Source organism: Cherax quadricarinatus, chromosome 46 (assembly GCF_038502225.1).
Source record: "Cherax quadricarinatus isolate ZL_2023a chromosome 46, ASM3850222v1, whole genome shotgun sequence".
Taxonomy (NCBI): Eukaryota; Metazoa; Arthropoda; class Malacostraca; order Decapoda; family Parastacidae; genus Cherax; species Cherax quadricarinatus.
This window is the reverse complement of record NC_091337.1, coordinates 25,660,511-25,687,635: the sequence shown is the minus strand read 5'-3', so window position 1 is coordinate 25,687,635 and position 27,125 is coordinate 25,660,511. Positions and strand designations below refer to the sequence as shown.

At 38.1% G+C, this 27,125-nt stretch overlaps 1 protein-coding gene across 1 annotated transcript in view; it reads right to left on the bottom strand.

Moving 5' to 3' along the window:
* Nucleotides 1-337: 337 nt before the first annotated feature.
* Nucleotides 338-27,125, bottom strand: part of LOC128696620 (solute carrier family 4 member 11) — a 200,278-nt gene continuing 173,490 nt past the window's right edge. The window contains exons 8-12 of the mRNA XM_053787933.2: nucleotides 20,530-20,698; nucleotides 14,557-14,730; nucleotides 8,612-8,807; nucleotides 7,052-7,221; nucleotides 338-798 (exon numbers count right to left, since the gene is read on the bottom strand). Of these exons, the coding sequence (XP_053643908.2) occupies nucleotides 732-798; nucleotides 7,052-7,221; nucleotides 8,612-8,807; nucleotides 14,557-14,730; nucleotides 20,530-20,698 (776 nt within the window). The 3' untranslated portion in view covers nucleotides 338-731. The remainder of the gene's footprint in view (nucleotides 799-7,051; nucleotides 7,222-8,611; nucleotides 8,808-14,556; nucleotides 14,731-20,529; nucleotides 20,699-27,125) is intronic.

The window sequence follows — 27,125 nt, the reverse complement described above, 5'->3', positions numbered from 1 at the left end:
TTAACAAGTCGCAACCGGGCGAGATTATTTACAAACATTATCTCTTAGTCCCCACTAGGATTTTAACCTCCACACTCCCCATTAGTGTATGCAGTATTTTATCCACACAGCTGTGTAGATAATGCACTGCATGCACTGTAGCAGAGTGTGCAGTTTCGAATCCTGATGTTTACTAAGAGATAGTATACATATATATATATATATATATATATATATATATATATATATATATATATATATATATATATATATATATATATATATATATATATATATATATATATATATATATATATATATATATATATATATATATATGCTATAAAATACACACACTGTAATATATTATAATATAATGAATATATATTCCCTATTAATATCTAGTCATCCCACATGAAATTTTTCATAAAACTTATTAGCTACTAAAACAGGCTATGCATTGCATACAAACTGATTATGCAATAGTGAGCTACACTCACTGACTATGAGGTTGGCTAACCATATAATGATTGTATGTGTAGAACATGTGATCGCATTGGTGTCAGATGCCTTAACATTTGGGTCATATTTGCTGCTGGTGAGGTCATTTACAGATGAAGGTCACATGAGGTTGCTCAGGCTGTGTGAAGTTGATGGTGGTCGCACAAACTTAATAACCATGTGAAGTTCTCCTAACTCACAGAACTTCACTGTGATTACACGAACTTAGACATGAGCTGAGGATGGTCGTATTACTGGTGCTCACCATCCAGTGCTGCTAGGTACTTGTCTTCGATCACCAATGGAACTAACTTGTGCCTGTAAATATCAAACCATTGTTAATAAAAATTGTTATAGATTTTTACACATGAAAATGCAGTTGAATAGTGTGTGTGTGTGTGTGTGTGTGTGTGTGTGTGTGTGTGTGTGTGTGTGTGTGTGTGTGTGTGTGTGTGTGTGTGTGTGTGTTTGTATGTGTTGCACTTAGCAAACCGAGGATCGAGCCTCTTCCACTCCTTGTACTGAATGGCCAACACTGATTAATCACTTTACATAAAGTATACCATGATCAGTTTGTGTAACAATTCACTAAGTAAAGTTTATTACAAGTGAACATTTAAAATCATGCAAAATGTAGAAACAATTATTGGATCAGTGAGCTTTTGCATTTATAGTAGATAATCTAAAACCATTAATGTTCACACCAGTTCAAGTTCCAAATAGCGAAAATAACCTTATATATGGATGGTATAAAATACTGACAATATGAAGAATTAAACATATGTGTAACATGTGTCTAATTTTTCAAAATAACTTTAACAGACCATACAATCATATATTTTATTAAGGAATAGAGAATATTACATAGTTATATACATTTTCTTAATAAAACAAGACATCGAGCAAAGATAAACAAAATGTATCATCAATTACAGCAGAGCTGTGAAGCAACCCTCAAGTTTTTTTATGTCTGCACTAGACTCCCAACTACGGCAAGGCTACTCATTTTTACATCCGGTGTCAGAAAGCATTTACTAGTCAGTCCAATGTAACCTTTGGAGTAACTACCACTACCGCCAGAAAGAAATAGTATTCCTCTCTCATATGGATGGATAAAGTGAGTTAATTTGGTTTTTAAACACTGCTGTGGTGACTGCTGTGGTAGGTGCAGCAGTTAGAAATGACAAAAAACAGTCCTAAGAGTCCCCCACTAGTTTATAGAACACTGAAATTAGGAAAAACTTCAATTAAGGCAGCATGTGCTATGATCTATAGTTTGAGGGGGGGGGGGGGTGAGGGGTTAGAAAACGCCCAAGATTGATTTCTAAGCTGAGACATGAGGATAAGTTTCACTTCACCTGCAGCTCCTGTTCACCTAACATTAGGCAGGCACCTAGGTGTTAGTCGATATAGTGGGTCGCACCTCCAGGGTGGGAGTTGTCTTAGATACGGCTGGGCTTTGAAAAAATCCGAGGTAAGATAACTTTTAGACTTTTTTTTTCAACACGTCGGCCGTCTTCCATCGAGGCAATGTGACCCAAAAAAGAAAGAAACACTTTCACCATCATTCACACAAAATCAGTCTTTGTAGAGGTGCCCCGATGTGACAATTTAGATGTCACTCCAAACAGCCAATATCCCAAAACCCTCCTTTAAAGTGGAGGCATTGTACTTCCCACATCCGGGACTTAAGTCCGGCTAACCGGTTTCCTGAATCCCTTCAAAAAATATTTCCCTGCTCACTCCAACAGCTCGTCAGGTCCCAAAAACCATTCGTTTCCATTCACTCTTAAATAACACATTCATACATGCCTGCTGCATGTCAAGGCCCCTTGCACACAAAACCTCTTTTATCCATCTCTCCATGCTTTCATAGGACGACTCCTACCCTTCCTCCCTTCCACTATAGATTTATACACCCTATTTCAGCCCTCTGAACAATACTTTTAGTAACTCCACACTTCCTCCTAATTTCCACACTACGAATTTTCTGCATAATATTTACACCACACTATGCATGGTGACATTATACATCCCTGTCTAAGGCCTACTTTTACTGAAAAGTAGTCTTCCTCTCTCTTACACACCCTAACCTGAGCCTCACTATCCTCATAAAATCTCTTTACAGCATTTAGTAACTTACTACCTCTTCCATACATTTGCAACATCTGCCACATTGCTCTCCTATCTTCTCCATCATAAACCCGTAAATGCAATGAAAACTCCCCTACCTTTATCTAAATGTTGTTCATTTAAATGCTTCAAAGTAAACACTTGATCTACACATCCCCTACCCTTTCTAAAGCCTCCATGTTCATCTGCAATCCAGCTCTCTGTTTTACCTCTAATTCTATCAGTAATAACCCTACCATTCACCTTATTTGGTATACTCAGTAAACTTATTTCCCTATAATTTTAAAGTCTCTTTTGCCACCCATCCCTCTATCCGTCTCTGCCAATCCCTTGGTACCTTCTCCTCTTCCACACATTCATTGAATCAGCAAATAGTAGAGCCTATAAGACTAGAAAATGCGCTGGACCTCATCTTCACTAACAATGACGAAGAGGCAATTAATGACATGCCCATGCACTCTGCCCCAGGCCCAGACTCGTGGAACTCCGTGTTCATCAAGAATTGCAAGAAGCCCCTATCGCGTGCCTTCAGCATTTTATGGAGAGGGAGCATGGACACAGGGGTCATCCCACACACACTAAAAACAACAGACATAGCCCTACTCCACAAAGGTGGCAGTAAAGCAATTGCAAAGAACTACAGACCGATAGCACTAACATCCCATATAAAAATCTTTGAGAGGGTTCTAAGAAGCAAGATCGCCAACCACCTAGATACCCATCAATTACACAACCCAGTGCAACACGGGTTTAGAGTAGGTCGGTCCTGCCTGTCCCAGCTACTGGACCACTATGACAAGGTCCTGGATGCTGCAGAGGATAAACAAAATACAGATGTAGTATACACAGACTTTGCAAAAGCTTTCAACAAGTGTGACCATGGTCTAATAGCACACAAAATTCGTGATAAAGGAATAACGGGAAAAGTTGGTAGATGGATCTACAACTTCTTGACAAATAGAACACAAAGAGTAACAGTAAACAGAGTAAAGTCCCAGGCAGCCACGGTAAAAAGCTCTGTTCCACAAGGCACAGTACTCGTTCCCATTCTATTCCTCATTCTCATTTCTGACATAGACAGAGATGTAAGCCATAGCTCCGTGTCTTCCTTTGCGAATGACACCCGGATTACCATTGCAGTGACCTCTATCGAAGACACCGCGAGACTCCAAGCGGACATCAACCAAATCTTCGAATGGGCCACTCAAAACAATATGAAGTTCAACGAGGAGAAATTTCAACTACTCAGACATGGGAAACTTGAAGAAATTAAAAATGTGGCAGGGTATACAACAAATTCTAACCATACAATAGAGCAGAAAAGTAATGTGAAGGACCTGGGAGTGTTAATGTGAGAGGTTCTCGCCTTCAAAGACCACAACAAAGTATCGACCTCATCCGCTAGGAAAATGATAGGATGGATAATGAGAACCTTCAAAACTAGGGATGCCAAGCCCATGATGATTCTCTTCAAATCACTTGTGCTCTCTAGGCTGGAATACTGCTATACACTAAGGCCCCCTTCAAGGCTGGAGGCATTGCAGACCTGGAGAGTGTACAAAGAACTTTCAAGGCACACATAAGTACAATAAGGCACCTAAACTATTTGGAATGGTTGAAGGTCCTTGATCTGTATTCCCTCGAATGCAGGCGAGAGAGATACATGATAATATACACTTGAAAGGTCCTGGAGGGATTGGTACCAAACCTGCACACGAAAATCACTCCCTATGAAAGCAAAAGACTCGGCAGGAGATGCAACATTCCCCCGATGAAAAGCAGGGGAGCCACGGGTACACCGAAAGACAATACAATAGGTGTCCAGGGCCCAAGACTGTTCAATTACCTCACAGCATAGATAAGGGAGATTACCAATAGACCCCTAGCTGTCTTCAAGAAGGCACTGGACAGGCACCTAAAGTCAATACCTGACCAACCGGGCTGTGGTTCGTACATCAGCTTGCGTGCGGTCAGCAGTAGCAGCGTGGTTGATCAGACCCTGATCCACCATGAGGTCTGGTTTCAGACCGGGCCGCGGGGGCGTTGACCCCCGAAGCCCTCTCCAGGTAAACTCCAAGTAAACAAAAGTACCAACCACTCCAAAATAATATCCCCCCTCTGCTTGTAACACATCTGTCATGATCCCATCAGTTCCATCCTGCTTTACCCTTTTTCATTCTACCTAATGCCTTATGCACCTCCCCCACATTCACATCCGGCTCTTCTTCACTCCTAAAAGATGTTATACCTCCCTGACCAATGCATGAAATTACTGCCTCCTCCTCTTCATCAACATTTAACAGTTCCTCAAAATATTCCCACCATCTTCCCAATACCTCCAACGCCCCATCTACTAACTCCATATTCTGTTGTTAACTATCAAATTCATTCATTCCTTAGGCTTTCTTAACCTATTTACCTCAATCCAATTTTTTTCTTATTATCAGTAAAATTTGTTGATAGTACCTCCTGTCATTTGCCTTCCTTTTTGCATTCCCTCACCACTGTCTTCACCTCTGTTTTACTCTTCATATACTCCACCCTTCTTGTATCACTTCTGCTTTGTAGAAATCTCTCATGGGCAACGTTTTTCTCTCTTATCACACCCTTTATCTCATCATTCCAGCAGTCACTCCTCCTGTACCCACCCTCCTATAGCCACAAACTTCTGGCTCGCATTCTAAAAATACCTTTTTAAAACTATCCCGGCCCTCTTCAACCCCCACACTTACTATACTCTCATTAGCCCATCGTCCTCCCAGTAGTTGCTTATATTTCACCTAACTTCCTCCTCCATTGTAAAGTTTTCACCTTTCTCTTACTTATTGTTGCCATTTTTCCTTTTGTCCCATCTATCTCTTAATCTAACTGTAGCTACAACTAAATAATGATCCGATATATTTGTTGCCCCTCTATAAACATGTACATCCTGAAGTCTACCCATCAACCTTTCATCCACCAATACATAATGTAACAAACTACTTTCATTACGTGTTATATCAAATCTTGTATACTTGTTTATCCTCTTTTCATAAAATATGTATTACTTATTACCAAACCTCTTTTTACACATAGCTCAATTAAAGGCTCCCCATCTTCATTTACCCCTGGCACCCCAAACCTACCTACTACTCCCTCCATAACAATTTTACCCACTTTAGCATTTAGGCCCTCCACCACAAGCACTCTCTCACTTGGTTCAAAACTCCCTATACACTCAACATCTCCTTAATCTCTCTTTCTCTCTCTCTCTCTCTCTCTCTCTCTCTCTCTCTTTTACACTTCAGTCTTCTCTGTCACCCACTTTACACATCCGACCCTTATTTTACTCAACATAATCCTCGAATTTATACATTTATATTCCTTCTGTTCCTGCCATAAGTGATCCTTTATTTTATTCTACTCCTTCCTTAGCTCTAACTCTATTAAAAAACCCTGACCTAATCCCATTTATTTCTCCCCGCTGAAGCTCTTCTACCCCTTTTAGCTTTGTTTCACTTAGAGCCAGGACATCCAGCCTCTTTTCATTCATAACATCCACAATCTTCTCTTTCTTATCATCCACACTACATCCACGCACATTCAAACATTCTATATAGAAAATTTCTTTTTCTTTTTAGTAAGCTGTACGGGAAAAAGGTTACTAACCCACTGCTCCCGGCATTTTAGTTGACTCTTGCAACACGCATGACTTATGAAGGAAAATTTTTTATTCCACTTCCTTACAGATATGGAAGGTAAATGATAAGAACAAGAACTATTAAGAAAAAGCAAGGAAAACTTAGGTGAGTGTGTATACATAAATGCATACACTGTAAGTAAATGAATAAGATATATCTGTTATCTTGTGTTTCTATGAGACAGAAAAAAGACATCAGCACTCCTACCATCATGTAAAACAAATACAGGTTCCTGTCTTACACTCATTTGGCAGACAGAAGTACCCCCCTGGGTGGTTGCTGTCTACCAACCTACTACCACACGACGGTAGTACCTCCCTGGGTGGTTGCTGTCCACCAACCTACTACCACACGACGGTAGTACCTCCCTGGGTGGTTGCTGTCTACCAACCTACTACCACACGACGGTAGTACCTCCCTGGGTGGTTGCTGTCTACCAACCTACTACCACACGACGGTAGTACCTCCCTGGGTGGTTGCTGTCTACCAACCTACTACCACACGACGGTAGTACCTCCCTGGGTGGTTGCTGTCTACCAACCCACTACCACACGACGGTAGTACCTCCCTGGGTGGTTGTTGTCTACCAACCCACTACCACACGACTGTAGTATCTCCCTGGGTAGTTGCTGTCCACCAACCCACTACCACACGACGGTAGTACCTCCCTGGGTGGTTGCTGTCCACCATCCTACTGCTGTTAAATATAAGTGTTAAAATATGAATATATATTAACGAAAGTATATATTTACAGTCACCTGATAGGTAGGAGGAGGAGGAGGGCAACTGGAAACATCATCTTGAGATATGGCCAAGGAGCAAACCCTAGGGAACACATTACTAGCAACTGAACAACTTGTAGTCCTGTGAACTTATGGATTTTGCGCTGAGGGACTCGTCTGATGTAGTGATTAGGTGGATATGCTGCCTGAAACAGACAAAACGTCGGTAGTAAAGGATTTAAACTGTGTCTTTCATTTTATATAAAGTAATTGATTAGTTACGTAAGTCAAGGAAATTTCGTACAATTTTATCATCCCTCCAACCCATTTCTTATTATTATAATTAATTTTTTAAAGAAAATTTTAATATTTTGAATACTGTATTTATAGTGTGCTTTGATTTTATTTTATGTACAGGATTATAAACTAATTATGAAAATACTGGACAATCACTGAATTCAGTTCAACTTTACACTTAAAATATTTACCTGATGCATTAGTCTATATTGATAATGATGCACTTATCCAAGTATACCTTTCACAATCCTTGAACATTCATTACTAGTGTCAACCTTTCTAACCTATCAACCTATTTAGGAACTCCATGCGAATCAAGGTCCCTAAAATTTGAAAATTCTCTTCCAGGAAACGTAAAATGTTCCCAATCTGCCACCTGCTTCATATTAAAAAAATCACCTTCCCCTGACCTAAATTCTGAATAAAGTAATTACTATGTTAAAACACAATTTATCAATATCATCCTTGTTTATGTAAGTCATAACAATATTCATATTGTTATTGTCACTATCAGCAGTTTATGTCTGTACGTCACAACTACTACAAACATTATAACAAACTGTCCTGATAAAAATAATCCAGATTGTTGGAGTTAATATCAGTGATTGTAAACTTTTAGAATTCAAGTAAACCAACTTAATACAAAAAATATTTGTGGTTTTAACTTAATTTTAAATCGGCCCCAAATGCTCTTTTTTTTTTTTTTTTTTTGTTTTTTTTTTTTTTTTTTTTTTTTTTTTTTTACACAGGGTTTGACAAGGTTAAGGATCCCTAGCTTTATTGACAGCTATATTACAGGTTAAGGATTCCTAACTTTATTGGCAAGCTAATAGCTGTTACCTACATCAGCTCATTTGAAAGCATTTTTAATCAATGGCTGCTATAAAGTATGACAAAAATGTCGACTCTTCCTGCATTAATTTTATTATGTAACTTAATAGAAATAAATATTATTATAATCATCATTGTTAAAAAGACCAGGTACAGCAGCTGGGTCAGATTATGCACATGTTCCCATGATAGGTCACTTGCACTCCTCAACACTCTCCTAAATGATAATGATTCCCTACATTAACTAATTCTCTTCCCTCCTTTACCCACTTTCCATTTTCTCTCATTATCTAAGCCTTCTACCATTCCTTCCACCTGTAGCATAATGCTAAATGACTTCACAGGTTTTGCATCTTCCATAAATTTAATAATTTGCTATAAGCAGTCTGCCTTAACGCTAGTGCATATCTAGTGAATAAAAAAACAAATAAATAAAAACCTTAAGGCTAATGTTAGGACTGATCATACCTGTTCCATAAAAAGCAGTGATATACGCTCAAACATTTGGTTTCCATTAAGTGCAGTAACAGCCATATAAAGGAAGAGGCCATCAAGCACTGCTGTTGGAATATAGGCCAGAGGATAAGGTAACAAGAAGATGGATAACCCGATGAGGATATTGGAGAAGAGTCCAGTCAAGCGAGTCTCCCGCACCTTCACGATTCTGTTAAAAATTACAGTAAGTTGTGATAAAGAGCTAAAAGACACAATACCGTGGCTGGAACAACACAAACAACCCGCGTACAGGAAGGAGAAGTTTGCTACCAGGTTTCAGTCCGACTTGAACCATTTACAAAGTGACTTTGTAAATGGTCCAAGTCAGACCGAAACAAAACGTCATCGTAAGTTTCTTTCTCCTATGTGCGGGTTGCTTGTGTTAAACCTCTGATAAATTACTAAAATTCAAATACAGGTGCTGACTGATTTATTAAACATAGGGTTAATGACAAGTATTTTATGTATATATTATTTCATAACAGGTTGCAGTTTTATTAAACATATTGCTGTATATATACACACAAACACACACACTGTATATATATATATATATATATATATATATATATATATATATATATATATTTTTTATTATCAATTCAAATAAATATATAGGGAAGTACCACCTCTATGGCTGGAATGGGGACCCTCATCCTCAGAGAAGACAATAAACGTACCTCAGAGAAAACTCAAGGTTCTCCCCGGAGCTGTTTGAATATTTTCTTCTCCTACCACCCCCTATATGTTTATTATTCTATGTGAACATTTATTAATAAACAAAATACATTTACAGAAAAAAACATAAACATGAATACAATGGCACAATGTATCAAAGATGATGAATTTCCTCCAGCTCCTCCGAGGCTGGACGTGAGCCAAGTATGCAGCAAGCATATTATATATTATTATATATATATATTATATATTATATATTATTATATATTATTATATATATATATATATATATATATATATATATATATATATATATATATATATATATATATATATATATATATATATATATATATATGTCGTGCCGAATAGGCAGAACTTGCGATCTTTGCTTAAATAGCAACGCTCATCTTGCCATATAGGTCAAGTGAAAATTTGTGTATGCAATAACTTTACCAAAATCATTCTGAACCTAACGAAAAAAATATATTTCACTGTGTTTGTTTAGTATTAAATTACTGTGAACAAATCTAAACTATATTTAGTTGGGTTAGGCTAAAATAAATTGCTCTTGTTATAATAAGGTTAGGTAAGTTTTCTAAGAATCTTTTGGTGCAAAATTAAAATTTTTTACATTAACATTAATGAAAAAAATATATCTTTAAGCGTATAAGAGAAAATTTTAGAAAGGATTTAATTTTAAATGAGTTCTTGCTAATTGACCAGTTTTACATATTCGGCACGACATATATATATATTTATATATATATATATATATATAATATATATATATATATATATATATATATATATATATATATATATATATATATACGTACATACACGTATGTCGTGCCGAACAGGCAGAACTTGCGATCTTGGCTTAAATAGCAACGTTCATCTTGCCATATAGGACAAATGAAAATTTGTGTATGCAATAGCTTCGCCAAAATCATTCTGAACCTAACGAAAAAATATATTTCACTGTGCTTGTTTAGTATTAAATTATTGTAAACAAATCTAAAATATATTTAATTAGGTTAGGCTAAAATAAATTGTTCTTGTTATAATAAGCTTAGGTAAGTTTTCTAAGATTCTTATGGTGCAAAATTTAAATTTTTTACATTATCATTAATGAAAAAAATATATCTTTAAACGTATAAGAGAAAATTCTAGAAAGGACTTAATTTTAAATGAGTTCTTGCTAATTGACCAGTTTTACATATTCGGCACGACATATATATATATATATATATATATATATATATATATATATATATATATATATATATATATATATATATATATATATATATATGCGTGTGTGTGTGTGTGTGTGTGTGTGTGTGTGTGTGTGTGTGTGTGTGTGTGGTAAGATCACAGTAAACAGGTAATATCACATTATGCAGAACAACCACTGTAAAAACGAACAGTTAACTTCCAAGCACTTTCGTGATTTCTTATATTATCAAGGAACTAAAAATAAAAGGTTAACAAAAGGCATATAAGGACGAGATTACGCTTCACGGTCAAAATACAACACCTGAACCTGTCATAATGATGCGGGTGAGGTGGTCAAGGACCTGTCGGACATAGTTTATATTCTACCCAAGCTATAAGATTTTTAACATGCCGAATATATCATAAACTCTTCCCAAATTTTATTAATTATAAATGAATCTAATTTGTATAACCCTAAAACAATATTCATCTTAAATTTCAAACTATTTTTTATGAAGCTTAATTCTATTATATTTCTCTCAACCATAGAAATGCTTGATGCAACTTTTTCGGCCTTTTAAAAAACAGTTGGATGGTTAAAATGTCTCACATGAATAAACAGACCATTAGACTCTTGTCCAGTGTTATTGTAATATTAGTTCAAGACTTTTATTACGGTCAAGTTGGGAAAAGTCTTGAACTATGGTTACAACAACATAAATACAGTGGAGCCCCGCATAACGATCACCTCCGAATGCGACCAATTATGTAAGTGTATTTATGTAAGTGCGTTTGTACGTGTATGTTTGGGGGTCTGAAATGGACTAATCTACTTCACAATATTCCTTATGGGAACAAATTCGGTCAGTACTGGCACCTGAACATACTTCTGGAGTGAAAAAATATCGTTAACCGGGGGTCCACTGTATAGCATTAGAAATGGACAAAAGTCTAATGCTCTGTTTATTCATGTGAGAGATTTAAACCATCCATTTGATTTTTAAAAGACGGAGAAAGTTTCACCAGGCAGGACCATTGTTGAGAGGAATATAATGGAACCTAACTGTAAGACGGATAACATTATGACAGGTGGTGCTGTTCAACCGTAAGACAGGTGGTGGCACTAAGATCAGATGTAAGATAGATGGCAGTGAGAGCGGGTGTAAGATAGATGGCAGTAAGAGCGGGTGTAAGATAAATGGCAGTAAGAGCGGGTGTAAGATAGATGGTAGTAAGAGCGGGTGTAAGATAGATGGCAGTAAGAGCGGGTGTAAGATAGATGGTAGTAAGAGCGGGTGTAAGATAAATGGCAGTAAGAGCGGGTGTAAGATAGATGGTAGTAAGAGCGGGTGTAAGATAGATGGCAGTAAGAGCGGGTGTAAGATAGATGGTAGTAAGAGCGGGTGTAAGATAGATGGCAGTAAGAGCGGGTGTAAGATAAATGGCAGTAAGAGCGGGTGTAAGATAGATGGTAGTAAGAGCAGGTGTAAGATAGATGGCAGTAAGAGCGGGTGTAAGATAGATGGCAGTAAGAGCGGGTGTAAGATAGATGGCAGTAAGAGCGGGTGTAAGATAGATGGTAGTAAGAGCGGGTGTAAGATAGATGGCACTAAGATCAGATGTAAGATAGATGGCAGTAAGAGCGGGTGTAAGATAGATGGCAGTAAGAGCGGGTGTAAGATAGATGGCAGTAAGAGCGGGTGTAAGATAGATGGCAGTAAGAGCGGGTGTAAGATAGATGGCAGTAAGAGCGGGTGTAAGATAGATGGCAGTAAGAGCAGGTGTAAGATAGATGGCAGTAAGAGCAGGTGTAAGATAGATGGCAGTAAGAGCGGGTGTAAGATAGATGGCAGTAAGAGCAGGTGTAAGATAGATGGCAGTAAGAGCGGGTGTAAGATAGATGGCAGTAAGAGCGGGTGTAAGATAAATGGCAGTAAGAGCGGGTGTAAGATAGATGGCACTAAGATCAGATGTAAGATAGATGGCAGTAAGAGCGGGTGTAAGATAGATGGCAGTAAGAGCGGGTGTAAGATAGATGGCAGTAAGAGCGGGTGTAAGATAGATGGTAGTAAGAGCGGGTGTAAGATAGATGGCAGTAAGAGCGGGTGTAAGATAAATGGCAGTAAGAGCGGGTGTAAGATAGATGGCACTAAGATCAGATGTAAGATAGATGGCAGTAAGAGCGGGTGTAAGATAGATGGCAGTAAGAGCGGGTGTAAGATAGATGGCACTAAGATCAGATGTAAGATAGATGGCAGTAAGAGCGGGTGTAAGATAGATGGTAGTAAGAGCGGGTGTAAGATAGATGGCAGTAAGAGCGGGTGTAAGATAGATGGTAGTAAGAGCGGGTGTAAGATAGATGGCAGTAAGAGCGGGTGTAAGATAGATGGCAGTAAGAGCGGGTGTAAGATAGATGGCAGTAAGAGCGGGTGTAAGATAAATGGCAGTAAGAGCGGGTGTAAGATAGATGGCACTAAGATCAGATGCAAGATAGATGGCAGTAAGAGCGGGTGTAAGATAGATGGCAGTAAGAGCGGGTGTAAGATAGATGGCACTAAGCTCAGATGTAAGATAGATGGCAGTAAGAGCGGGTGTAAGATAGATGGCAGAAAGAGCGGGTGTAAGATAGATGGCAGTAAGAGCGGGTGTAAGATAGATGGCAGAAAGAGCGGGTGTAAGATAGATGGCAGTAAGAGCGGGTGTAAGATAGATGGCAGTAAGAGCGGGAGTAAGATAGATGGCAGTAAGAGCGGGTGTAAGATAGATGGCAGTAAGAGCGGGTGTAAGATAGATGGCAGTAAGAGCGGGTGTAAGATAGATGGCAGTAAGAGCGGGTGTAAGATAGATGGCAGAAAGAGCGGGTGTAAGATAGATGGCAGTAAGAGCAGGTGTAAGATAGATGGCAGAAAGAGCGGGTGTAAGATAGATGGCAGAAAGAGCGGGTGTAAGATAGATGGCAGAAAGAGCGGGTGTAAGATAGATGGCAGTAAGAGCAGGTGTAAGATAGATGGCAGAAAGAGCGGGTGTAAGATAGATGGCAGAAAGAGCGGGTGTAAGATAGATGGCAGTAAGAGCAGGTGTAAGATAGATGGCAGAAAGAGCGGGTGTAAGATAGATGGCAGTAAGAGCGGGTGTAAGATAAATGGCAGTAAGAGTGGGTGTAAGATAGATGGCAGTAAGAGTGGGTGTAAGATAGATGGTAGAAAGAGCGGGTGTAAGATAGATGGCAGTAAGAGCGGGTGTAAGATAGATGGCAGTAAGAGCAGGTGTAAGATAGATGGCAGTAAGAGCGGGTGTAAGATACATGGCAGTAAGAGCGGGTGTAAGATAGATGGCAGTAAGAGTGGGTGTAAGATAGATGGCAGAAAGAGCGGGTGTAAGATAGATGGCAGTAAGAGCGGGTGTAAGATAGATGGCAGTAAGAGCAGGTGTAAGATAGATGGCAGTAAGAGCGGGTGTAAGATAGATGGCAGTAAGAGCGGGTGTAAGATAGATGGCAGTAAGAGCGGGTGTAAGATAGATGGCAGTAAGAGCGGGTGTAAGATAGATGGCAGTAAGAGCGGGTGTAAGATAGATGGCAGTAAGAGCAGGTGTAAGATAGATGGCAGTAAGAGCGGGTGTAAGATAGATGGCAGTAAGAGCAGGTGTAAGATAGATGGCAGTAAAAGCGGGTGTAAGATAGATGGCAGTAAGAGCGGGTGTAAGATAGATGGCAGTAAGAGCGGGTGTAAGATAGATGGCAGTAAGAGCAGGTGTAAGATAGATGGCAGTAAGAGCGGGTGTAAGATAGATGGCAGTAAGAGCGGGTGTAAGATAGATGGCAGTAAGAGCGGGTGTAAGATAGATGGCAGTAAGAGCGGGTGTAAGATAGATGGCAGTAAGAGCGGGTGTAAGATAGATGGCACAGGGAGACTACGACACTGAATCTTTCAAACTGGCTACATGACATATATTCCTACTCTGAAATTAACATATATTCCTATTTATTTTAGGTTTATAATTTCAGATATTCTCCGTACATTTCATAGACGTGTCCCTGCTCGACCCTCTCTTCAACATCAGCTAGAGACCGGACATGCAGAGGTGAGTGTGGTAGACATGCATGCATCCATGGTAAGGCGAAGATGGAGAGGAAACCATTCATTAATGCTACCACTAAGAGGTCCAAGTGGTAGGCTGGACCTTTTTTGAGCCTGGAAAGAAAGAGGTAAATTATGAGTTAGATCCATTTCAGTACAAGGCAAAAAAATTTGAATGATTTGTCCGATTTAGGGAAGAATTCCGGGTCCCACTAGAGGTGAGGCTAAATCGACTTATTACTTGGAGAATACCTGGTGAGGGTTCCGGGAGTCAACGCCCCCGCGGCATGGTCTGAGACCAGGCATCGTGGTGGATCAGGGTCTGATCAACCAGGCTGTTACTGCTGGCCGCACGCAACCCGATGTACGAACCACAGCCAGACTTGTCAGGTAATGACTTTAGGTGCCTGTCAAATGCCGTCTTGAAAACAGCCAGGGGTCTATTGGTAAACTCCCTTATGTATGCTGGGAGGCAGTTGAACAGTCTTGGGCCCCTGACACTTATCGTGTTGTCTCTCAATGTGCTCGTGGCGCCCCTGCCTTTCATTGAGGGGATGTTGCATCTCCTGCCGAGACTTTTGCTTTCGTAGGGAGTGATTTTCGTGTGCAAGTTTGATACTAATACCTCTATGATTTCCAAGTGTATATTATCATGCATCTCTCTCAACTACATTCCAGGGAATATAAATGAAGGGCCATCAACCGTTCCCAATAATTTAGGTGCTTTATCGTACTTGTGTGTCCGTGAAAGTTCTTTGTACACTCTCCAGGTCAGCAATTTCGCCTGCCTTGAAGAGGGCAGTTAGTATATAGCTTTATTCCAGCCTAGAGAGAATAAGCAATTTGAAGAGAATCATCATGGGCTTAGCATCCCTAGTTTTGAAGGTTCTCATTATCCATCCTATCATTTTTCTAGCAGATGCGGTAGATACATTGTTGTGGTCTTTGAAGGTGAGATCCTCTGGCATTATCACTCCCAGGTCCTTCAAATTATTTTCTCGGGGAAAGAATGTGCACATTAGTGACTATATTCGTTGTCTAATTCCAGTAAAGAACTCTCTGGGACTGTATTAATGACAGAAATCTCCGGCCAGTCGAAATAATTTAAGCATAACTAATCTATTGTTGTACCTTTGCAGGACCTTTCCAGCACTTTAGTAACTTAACCTTTGTAGTATTTTGCTACATAAGTGATCCACTCGGTCAGCCAAACAGAGGCAAATAACTATACAAGTTATCACATAAACACACCGTTGCCTTTGGCTAAAGGAACTTTTACACGCCATGACCTACGTATTATTATCAACACAACGATATAACGTCATTCATTAATTTCTCCTTGTCATAACGTAAAGCATTTCACTTTACCTAATCTTTTACCATTCTCCTATCCCCTCTCATTCAGATTCTCATTCAGATTCATTCTGTTACTCATTCATTCCCACTTACTAATATTGTTGGTCTTCTGCCAACATTTAGTGTTAGCAATATGGCCAAAGTGCCCAGAACTCAGAGCACTGAGTATGAGTTGTCAAGAAATGTTTTTATTTTCACATAACGTAATATTTCCTGCTTCCATAATCCTTCCTTTATATCTAATCACCTTCATTCCTTAGGCTCTTCTTGCTTATCTTTCCTTGTCATGTCCACAGTCCTTCCTGTTAGAGACTAGACCAATGGGTATGTATTCCTCAGAGATCTGTACGTGCATGAAGGTGTCAGAAAACTCCCAGGAGAAGATACGATACTGTGACATTGAAACAACCACTGCATGCTTTATACGAGGAAAACTGTTAATTAGTGAGGTAGAGTATCATCATTATATAGTATGTTTAGAATAAACCATTACACCCCTCGTACTCACACGCGGCAGAGATGTGTAGTATGTATCTGTGTCGGGGCAAGAAAACATATATACCGCATGTTAATTACATTTAAGAAGCAATCAATTCATGTCTCTTGAGTATAAGCAATTATTTAAGGTTAATTACATTTAAGAAGCAATCAGTTCATGTCTCTTGAGTATAAGGAATTATTTAAGGTTAATTACATTTAAGAAGCAATCAGTTCATGTCTCTTGAGTATAAGGAATTATTTAAGGTTAATTACATTTAAGAAGCAATCAGTTCATGTCTCTTGAGTATAAGGAATTATTTAAGGTTAATTACATTTAAGAAGCAATCAGTTCATGTCTCTTGAGTATAAGGAATTATTTAAGGTTAATTACATTTAAGAAGCAATCAGTTCATGTCTCTTGAGTATAAGGAATTATTTAAGGTTAATTACATTTAAGAAGCAATCAGTTCATGTCTCTTGAGTATAAGGAATTATTTAAGGTTAATTACATTTAAGAAGCAATCAGTTCATGTCTCTTGAGTATAAGGAATTATTTAAGGGTGAGCAACATCTGTGGTCACACAGGCTGTTACTCACCTCTGAATTTTATAGCACCTGAATGTCACTGTACTCACCTAATTGTGGTTGCAGGGGTCGAGACTCAGCTCCTGGCCCCGCCTCTTCACTGATCGCTACTGGGTCCTCCCTCTCCCTGCTCCATGAGCTTTATCATACCTCGTCTTAAAACTATGTATGGTTCCTGCCTCCACTACATCACTTGCCAGACTATTCCACTTCCTAACAACTCTGGCTGAAGAAATATTTCCTAACATCCCTTTGACTCATCTGAGTCTTTAGCTTCCAATTGTGACCCCTTGTTTCTGTGTCCCATCTCTGGAACATCCTGTCTCTGTCCACATTGTCTATGCCACGCAGTATTTTGTATGTCGTTATCATGTCTCCCCTGACCCTCCTGTCCTCCAGTGTCGTCAGACCGATTTCCCCTAACCTTTCTTCATAGAACATTCCCTTTAGCTCTGGAACTAGCCTTGCTGCAAACCTTTGCACTTTCTCTAATTTCTTGACGTGTTTGACCAGGTGTGGGTTTCAGACAGGTGCTGCGTACTCCAGTATATGCCTAACGTACAGTGTATAAAGTCTTGAACGATTCCTTACTGAGGTACCGGAACACTATTCTCAGGTTTGCCAGGTTTGACTGTGGTTCTTTATTAAGGCATTGGCCTTAAGGTGTTACCAGTTGTTTAATATCTATAAATATTTGGAGAACATATGTCGGCAAATAGGATAAAAATGGCAATTGGAGTATTGAGGTGTCTGCGGAAAGAAATTTTTCTATAGAAGCAAATAAGAGGAATATAGCAGAATATAGCAGAATATAGTGATACCAACACTTTTACATGTTCGTGAGGAATGATCTTCAAATGTTGAAGCGAAGAAGACGCGAGTGACACGGAAAATGTTATGTATAAAACCAATGTGTTAGTGTTAATATTAGGCAGAAAATTCTGGGCTAGAAATTAGAAGAATGTGTGAGTGTACGAAAGGTGAAATTCAGAGGAAAAATGAGCAGTTATTTCCAAGAATATCAGTGGCAAGAATATTATGCAGAGACGATAAGGCAGAGTTTCTCCATTTAGAAAAAATGAAGCAGGTTAGGGCGAACAAGTGAGTGTGTATACTCGGGATAGATGGAAGGTGGTATAAGGGACGTCACTGAAACAGTTGGACGGAAGGGAAGAAGGAAGAAGGGAAGAAGGAAGTTTCCAGTGGAGAGCTCTCGGGCATCCAGCAAGCATGTGTGAGTATATTAGATCAATATGAGTGAAGACAAATAATTTTTGGGATTTGATGTTCTGTTGGAATGTTAGTCAGGTAACAGTTATTAAGAGAGTAAATCAAAACCTGTTAGCTGGGCAGGGGCTCTGGAGACGGTAAGTACAGTGCCTGCACTCTGAAGGATGAGTGCAGATGTTGCAGGTGTTAGGTTCAAATGAGGTGTGATGTTAACTGAAGGTTACTGCATGGTAGTACAATGTTGAATGTTACTTCATGGTAGTACAGCGTTGAATGTTACTTCATGGTAGTACAGCGTTGAATGTTACTTCATGGTAGTACAATGTTGAATGTTACTTCATGGTAGTACAATGTTGAATGCTACTGCATGGTGGTACAGTGTTGAATATTACTGCACGGTAGTACAATATTGAAGGTAGTATAATGGTAGTGCAATGTTGAATGTTACTTCATGGTAGTGCAATTTTGAATGTTACTTTATGATAGTGCAATATTGAAGGTAGTACAATGGTGGTACAGTGTCGAACGTTACTGCATGGTAGTACAATGTTGAATGTTACTTCATGGTAGTACAGCGTTGAATGTTACTTCATGGTAGTACAATGTTGAATGTTACTTCATGGTAGTACAATGTTGAATGTTACTTCATGGTAGTACAGCGTTGAATGTTACTTCATGGTAGTACAATGTTGAATGTTACTTCATGGTAGTACAGCGTTGAATGTTACTTCATGGTAGTACAATGTTGAATGTTACTTCATGGTAGTACAATGTTGAATGTTACTTCATGGTAGTACAGCGTTGAATGTTACTTCATGGTAGTACAATGTTGAATATTACTTCATGGTAGTACAGCGTTGAATGTTACTTCATGGTAGTACAATACTGAAGGTAGTACAATAGTAGTACAATGTTGAATGTTACTTCATGGTAGTACAATATTGAATGTTACTTCATGGTAGTACAATATTGAATGTTACTTCATGGTAGTACAATATTGAATGTTACTTCATGGTAGTACAATATTGAATGTTACTTCATGGTAGTACAATATTGAAGGTAGTACAATGGTAGTACAATTTTGAATGTTACTGCAAGGTAGTACAATGTTGAATGTTACTGCATGGTAGTACAACATTGAAGGTAGTACAATGGTAGTACAATGTTGAATGTTACTGCATGGTAGTACAACATTGAAGGTAGTACAATGGTAGTACAATGTTGAATGTTACTACATGGTAGTACAATATTGAAGGTAGTACAATGGTAGTACAATGTTGAATGTTACTACATGGTAGTACAATATTGAAGGTAGTACAATGGTAGTACAATGTTGAATGTTACTGCAAGGTAGTACAATGTCTGTTGCAAGTGTCTGCTCATTCCATTATTTTTCAGCATCAGTGTTGCCTTCCAGTCCACTGGTAGCTCCAGTTGTGTACTGGAACAATAAAACAGCCACATATGCCTCGCCTCTTGTATTTTTGTAAGCTTCCTACAGCGGTGATGTCAATTTTAATTCATCGAGTTTATTAATATGTCGCTATCAATTTCAGTATTAGGCCTACTCATTCTATTCCTAGAAACATTTCAGAGCCTACCAAATCCTATTTCGATTAACTGCTCTCTGTCAGTATCACTCGTTCCCATTAATATTCAATCTTAAATTCTACTTTAAGCTCTTTGAAGGCAGGAGGAAAGACATTGCTGTTTAAAGGGACATTTGAATTGGGATATCTGCACATTTCTGGCATAGTCAGGTATTGAATGAATAATGGTGAAAGTGTTCCTTCTTTGGTCCACCTTATCTTAGTGAGAATCGGCAGATTTGTTAAGGGGAAAAAATACCTGCAAAGTCACAATGGCTTATGCTTCCGTCGTGGTAACTCCAGTCTCAACCATTGTTTACATGTGATCATCTGTGCACCTACAATAACTGAAACTAACGAGATACTTAAATAACTTGTCTCACTCCTAATTCCCGTGAAAAACATGGATATTATTTTATAACCCAATGTTATGTTTTTCTGGTAGAGGGATTGTGATAAGACAGAGGACGTCATAAAAACGGCAATACATTTTGTAATTCACAATCTCAAGTCTCACAATGGATAATACTACGGTATTTATCATTAAGAATAAACTCTAACCGATAAAGAAAATTTGTGTTAAATATAAAGCAATGGTACAGTTTAATAAGGAAGAAAACAAAGGACATCTTATCAGTCAAGTTTCATGGAACAGTCCGAGGAGAGAACTCACTTGTTGCATGGATTGTTGACCATGGCAGAGCCGATGTTTTGGTCCATGAAGAAGAGCATTGAGAGCGAGAATCCCATACCCATGGTAGCGAACACCGCTGGGTATGGCAGTATTTCCAGTGGGGGCAATTTGAACATGTCGTAGCTGTTGTCATACCGGAAGTGTTCCACTGTCACACAAAAATATACATGCCAGCATTATATAGGGGAAATTTCTCGAGTTCAAAGTTATTGTTGTATTAAAACACTTTAGTTAAATTTAAAATTCAAAAAATGATATGACGAAAGTGATCACACTGCATAACAAATAAATTATAAATCAAATATATCACAATAAGTGAAGGTTAAATGAAAATACTACACAGTGCTAATAAAATAATAAAAATATATCAAATCATGCAGTAATATACACAGCAGTAATATACACAGTGTATATCTTAGGTATACAGACACCATAATAATGATCTCCATGTGTCATACACATTGCCCTTCACTCAATGAAAATAAGACACTCTGACTTTTTTTTGGGTTATCCCAGGTTCTCTACACATATGCTGATGTGTATGATAATCTATGTAACTGTATCGTATTTCTAGTGCTCACTATTACATAGAGCAAACATGTTATCATGATTTAATATGCATTCTAAAGTGAAAAAGGCTATTGTTCACTTTACAGAAATTTTGGCTTTACATCAGTATCCCGGAACCTAACTGTAACTGCTGTATAAGAGAAGTTCTCCTGTATTTGTGAACCTAACTGTAACTGCTGTATAAGAGAAGTTCTCCTGTATTTGTGAACCTAACTGTAACTGCTGTATAAGAGAGGCTCTCCTGTATTTGTGAACCTAACTGTAACTGCTGTATAAGAGAAGTTCTCCTGTATTTGTGAACCTAACTGTAACTGCTGTATAAGAGAAGTTCTCCTGTATTTGTGAACCTAACTGTAACTGCTGTATAAGAGAAGTTCTCCTGTATTTGTGAACCTAACTGTAACTGCTGTATAAGAGAAGTTCTCCTGTATTTGTGAACCTAACTGTAACTGCTGTATAAGAGAGGTTCTCCTGTATTTGTGAACCTAACTGTAACTGCTGTATAAGAGAAGTTCTCCTGTATTTGTGAACCTAACTGTAACTGCTGTATAAGAGAAGTTCTCCTGTATTTGTGAACCTAACTGTAACTGCTGTATAAGAGAAGTTCTCCTGTATTTGTGAACCTAACTGTAACTGCTGTATAAGAGAAGTTCTCCTGTATTTGTGAACCTAACTGTAACTGCTGTATAAGAGAAGTTCTCCTGTATTTGTGAACCTAACTGTAACTGCTGTATAAGAGAAGTTCTCCTGTATTTGTGAACCTAACTGTAACTGCTGTATAAGAGAAGTTCTCCTGTATTTGTGAACCTAACTGTAACTGCTGTATAAGAGAAGTTCTCCTGTATTTGTGAACCTAACTGTAACTGCTGTATAAGAGAAGGTCTCCTGTATTTGTGAACCTAACTGTAACTGCTGTATAAGAGAAGTTCTCCTGTATTTGTGAACCTAACTGTAACTGTTGTATGAGAGAAGTTCTCCTGTATTTGTGAACCTAACTGTAACTGCTGTATAAGAGAAGTTCTCCTGTATTTGTGAACCTAACTGTAACTGCTGTATAAGAGAAGGTCTCCTGTATTTGTGAACCTAACTGTAACTGCTGTATAAGAGAAGTTCTCCTGTATTTGTGAACCTAACTGTAACTGTTGTATGAGAGAAGTTCTCCTGTATTTGTGAACCTAACTGTAACTGCTGTATAAGAGAAGTTCTCCTGTATTTGTGAACCTAACTGTAACTGCTGTATAAGAGAAGTTCTCCTGTATTTGTGAACCTAACTGTAACTGCTGTATAAGAGAGAAGTTCTCCTGTATTTGTGAACCTAACTGTAACTGCTGTATGAGAAGTTCTCCTGTATTTGTGAACCTAACTGTAACTGCTGTATAAGAGAGGTTCTCCTGTATTTGTGAACCTAACTGTAACTGCTGTATGAGAAGTTCTCCTGTATTTGTGAACCTAACTGTAACTGCTGTATGAGAAGTTCTCCTGTATTTGTGAACCTAACTGTAACTGCTGTATGAGAGAAGTTCTCCTGTATTTGTGAACCTAACTGTAACTGCTGTATGAGAAGTTCTCCTGTATTTGTGAACCTAACTGTAACTGCTGTATAAGAGAGAAGTTCTCCTGTATTTGTGAACCTAACTGTAACTGCTGTATAAGAGAAGTTCTCCTGTATTTGTGAACCTAACTGTAACTGCTGTATAAGAGAAGTTCTCCTGTATTTGTGAACCTAACTGTAACTGCTGTATAAGAGAAGTTCTCCTGTATTTGTGAACCTAACTGTAACTGCTGTATGAGAGAAGTTCTCCTGTATTTGTGAACCTAACTGTAACTGCTGTATAAGAGAAGTTCTCCTGTATTTGTGAACCTAACTGTAACTGCTGTATAAGAGAAGTTCTCCTGTATTTGTGAACCTAACTGTAACTGTTGTATAAGAGAAGTTCTCCTGTATTTGTGAACCTAACTGTAACTGCTGTATAAAAGAAGTTCTCCTGTATTTGTGAACCTAACTGTAACTGCTGTATAAGAGAAGTTCTCCTATATTTGTGAACCTAACTGTAACTGCTGTATAAGAGAAGTTCTCCTGTATTTGTGAACCTAACTGTAACTGCTGTATGAGAGAAATTCTCTTGTATTTGTGAACCTAACTGTAACTGCTGTATAAGAGAAGTTCTCCTGTATTTGTGAACCTAACTGTAACTGCTGTATGAGAGAAGTTCTCCTGTATTTGTGAACCTAACTGTAACTGCTGTATAAGAGAAGTTCTCCTGTATTTGTGAACCTAACTGTAACTGCTGTATAAGAGAAGTTCTCCTGTATTTGTGAACCTAACTGTAACTGTTGTATAAGAGAAGTTCTCCTGTATTTGTGAACCTAACTGTAACTGCTGTATAAGAGAAGTTCTCCTGTATTTGTGAACCTAACTGTAACTGCTGTATAAGAGAAGTTCTCCTATATTTGTGAACCTAACTGTAACTGCTGTATAAGAGAGGCTCTCCTGTATTTGTGAACCTAACTGTAACTGCTGTATAAGAGAAGTTCTCCTGTATTTGTGAACCTAACTGTAACTACTGTATAAGAGAAGTTCTCCTGTATTTGTGAACCTAACTGTAACTGCTGTATGAGAGAAGTTCTCCTGTATTTGTGAATCTAACTGTAACTGCTGTATAAGAGAAGTTCTCCTGTATTTGTGAACCTAACTGTAACTGCTGTATAAGAGGGGCTCTCCTGTATTTGTGAACCTAACTGTAACTGCTGTATAAGAGAGGCTCTCCTGTATTTGTGAACCTAACTGTAACTGCTGTATAAGAGGGGCTCTCCTGTATTTGTGAACCTAACTGTAACTGCTGTATAAGAGAGGCTCTCCTGTATTTGTGAACCTATCTGTAACTGCTGTATAAGAGAGGTTCTCCTGTATTTGTGAACCTAACTGTAACTACTGTATAAGAGGGGCTCTCTCGTATTTGTGAACCTAACTGTAACTGCTGTATAAGAGGGGCTTTCCTGTATTTGTGAACCTAACTGTAACTGCTGTATAAGAGAAGTTCTCCTGTATTTGTGAACCTAACTGTAACTGCTGTATAAGAGAAGTTCTCCTGTATTTGTGAACCTAACTGTAACTGCTGTATAAGAGAGGCTCTCCTGTATTTGTGAACCTAACTGTAACTGCTGTATAAGAGAGGTTCTCCTGTATTTGTGAACCTAACTGTAACTGCTGTATAAGAGAGGCTCTCCTGTATTTGTGAACCTAACTGTAACTGCTGTATAAGAAGGGCTTTCCTGTATATATAATTTTTAGACGACATGACTCCTCTGTTAAAAGGGTACATAGGCTGTGTGGACAGCTGACAAGGTTGGCTTTAACACTGAGTAAAAACATCAGGGCTAGGAAGGTGATGATGGAGGTGATGCTGCATCTGTCTCCCAGGGAATCATGCAGTAAACAAAAGACATCTACTTACTCTGATTCTCAACTGAAATGAAAAAAAAAAAAAAACAGAAGAAAGTAAAATGGTTTTTATGCAAAAATAAAATAAAATTAAGGAAGGTGTGCACTTGTCAACCACAACAGTCACAATGATCCTTAGAGAAGAGTAGTACTTAACAAAACAAATAATAGAATATTCATGCCTTAGTTAATAAATTGCATGGACCAAAAAATCTATTGTAAAAAAAACTAAATATAATTAATAACATTGAGACAGTCAAGTGAGGAATTCCTAGTCTTATTTCTAAGTATAAGGTTGATCTCAGAAATTCACGCGAGTTACGGTCCCAGAGGCCTCTTGCAACATGAATTACTAAATAATATAAAATCCTCTTCATAATTTTGTTTCAAATCTGGACTCAATTTGTGTATCAGATGCCTTTAAATACTACTTAGTCTGGGTAGTTGCAACTCTATAAAGACATCAACGTGCTCCTAAAATCCCTAAATGCAAACGTAGCTTTCATTATTCTTACAGAAACCCTGATATAACATTTTACTGTAGCACTTTTCAATTTTCCTAGGTAGTCATTCGTAAAACACTATGGATCTGATTATAATGAAGGTGGTATTGCAGTATAATAAACTAATGCAATAAGATGTATTATTAGTGCCTCGTGAAGCTCTCGCTTCACACGGCGAGGGTCTGCGTTTGATTCCCAGCGAGGGTAGAAATACGGTTGTCTATGTTCACCCATCAGTAAAATGGGTATCTAGGAGTTAGTGGACTGGTGTGGGTCGCATCCTGGGACAAGGGCCTAACATCAACTGTTCTGCTATACCAGTGCGAAATAAACTTATTAAATGTTTATGCACTCTCATCTGATTTCCTTCTAATTTCTAAATATTTCTTGCCCTTGCGGTGTTTTGCTTCTCTTCCATGGATAAGGTGGGTTAACATGTTTCTTACATAAGCAATGCGGGTACCAGAAGACAAATGAAATGGCAGAAGCAAGATACACCGTTAACCCATTCTGCTGTATTATTTACTAAAATAGCAAGTAAAGTTTAATGTTGGGTTGTTTAACATGACGCATCTCACTCTCTTACACACCTAACCAGGACTTTCTGCACACAGCTTAATTACCTTCAATTACCTACTATCTATTCCAAACATTTGTAACATTTGCTAATCTGCCAAATTGCTCTCCTATAAACCATACCCCCGGCCGGGATTGAACCCGCGGTCATAGAGTCTCAAAACTCCAGCCCGTCGCGTTAGCCACTAGACCAGCTAGCCACAATAAGATTCATCCAACTAGGTATATTTCTACACCATAGGAAAGTTAGCACAGGCACCTCTGTGACCACAAATGCAAGTTTTTACAGACGAATCTCCAGCTAGCGTGGCCGTGACGAACTCTAGCTCAAGTCCCTTCACTGCCGTCAACATGGTTTATTTGCAATCGTGTCATTACGATTTCTTAAGTCTTGCTCTCCTATCCATAAATATCTCATACAGACTAACATTTGTGTATCGTTCCAGTCACGGTATTGTGCCTTTTTGTTATTTATATACAGACTAATATTAGCCATGTTAGAGCAACATTTAAAAACAACTTGTTCTCTCAACTACATAACGAACCCAAAAGCAGAACAATGTTTAATATTCGAGACAATTTGTATTATTCGTGGATTTTATATTCACGAGGACCTCTAGGAAATATAATCAATAAAAAGGTAACTGAGTGTAACTCATTTATTAACAGACAGTTGAGAAATATTACCATAAGACAATAAAGCAAATGGCAAATTTTAGATGGAATTTTAATTAATTTTGTTGTGAAAGAACACCAGGTCCTCCTTAAAAAACATTTTAATGTTACATGCGGTAAGACAATTAATAAGAACAATACGTAACTACGAGCAACAACATGACTCAGCTTTTTAGACACTGCATTTACGCAATAAAAACAAATGAAGCTAGGATAATAACCTTAATAAAGATGCTACTGAAGCTATTAAAGCTAGCAAATACTAAACACTAATAATAAAAAGTCTATTTTTTTCTAAAATAATACATTAATAATTATACATTAATAATTATACATTATTATTATTATTATTATTATTATTATTATTATTATTATTATTATTATTATTACTATTAAACAGTAATCACATGGAATTTTCGAAATTAACAGCTATTTTTAACCTAAATAAATAAAATAAATTATATATCTTTCTGATTTATTGTTTTTTTTTTTAATACTAAATTCAACATGTAGTTCTGTCCTAAGTGTTGATACCAACTGAGCAGAAATTTAATGCCTGAACTTAATGGAGATCTTAACGATGTAGAACAAGCCATATAGGGATGAAAATCTTTAGCTTTAGATCTTTCGCACTCTCTTGCATCATCAGGAGCTATGAAATGTTGTAAGACAGCAACAAACAGAGGGCAACTTCTTTGAGGCAAGGCAGAAGGTATTAATGATGGCTCCTGACACTGTGTCATGGGACGCCAGTGATACCTTCTGCCTTGCCTAAGAGAATTTCCCCTCTTACCTGTTGCTGTCTTACA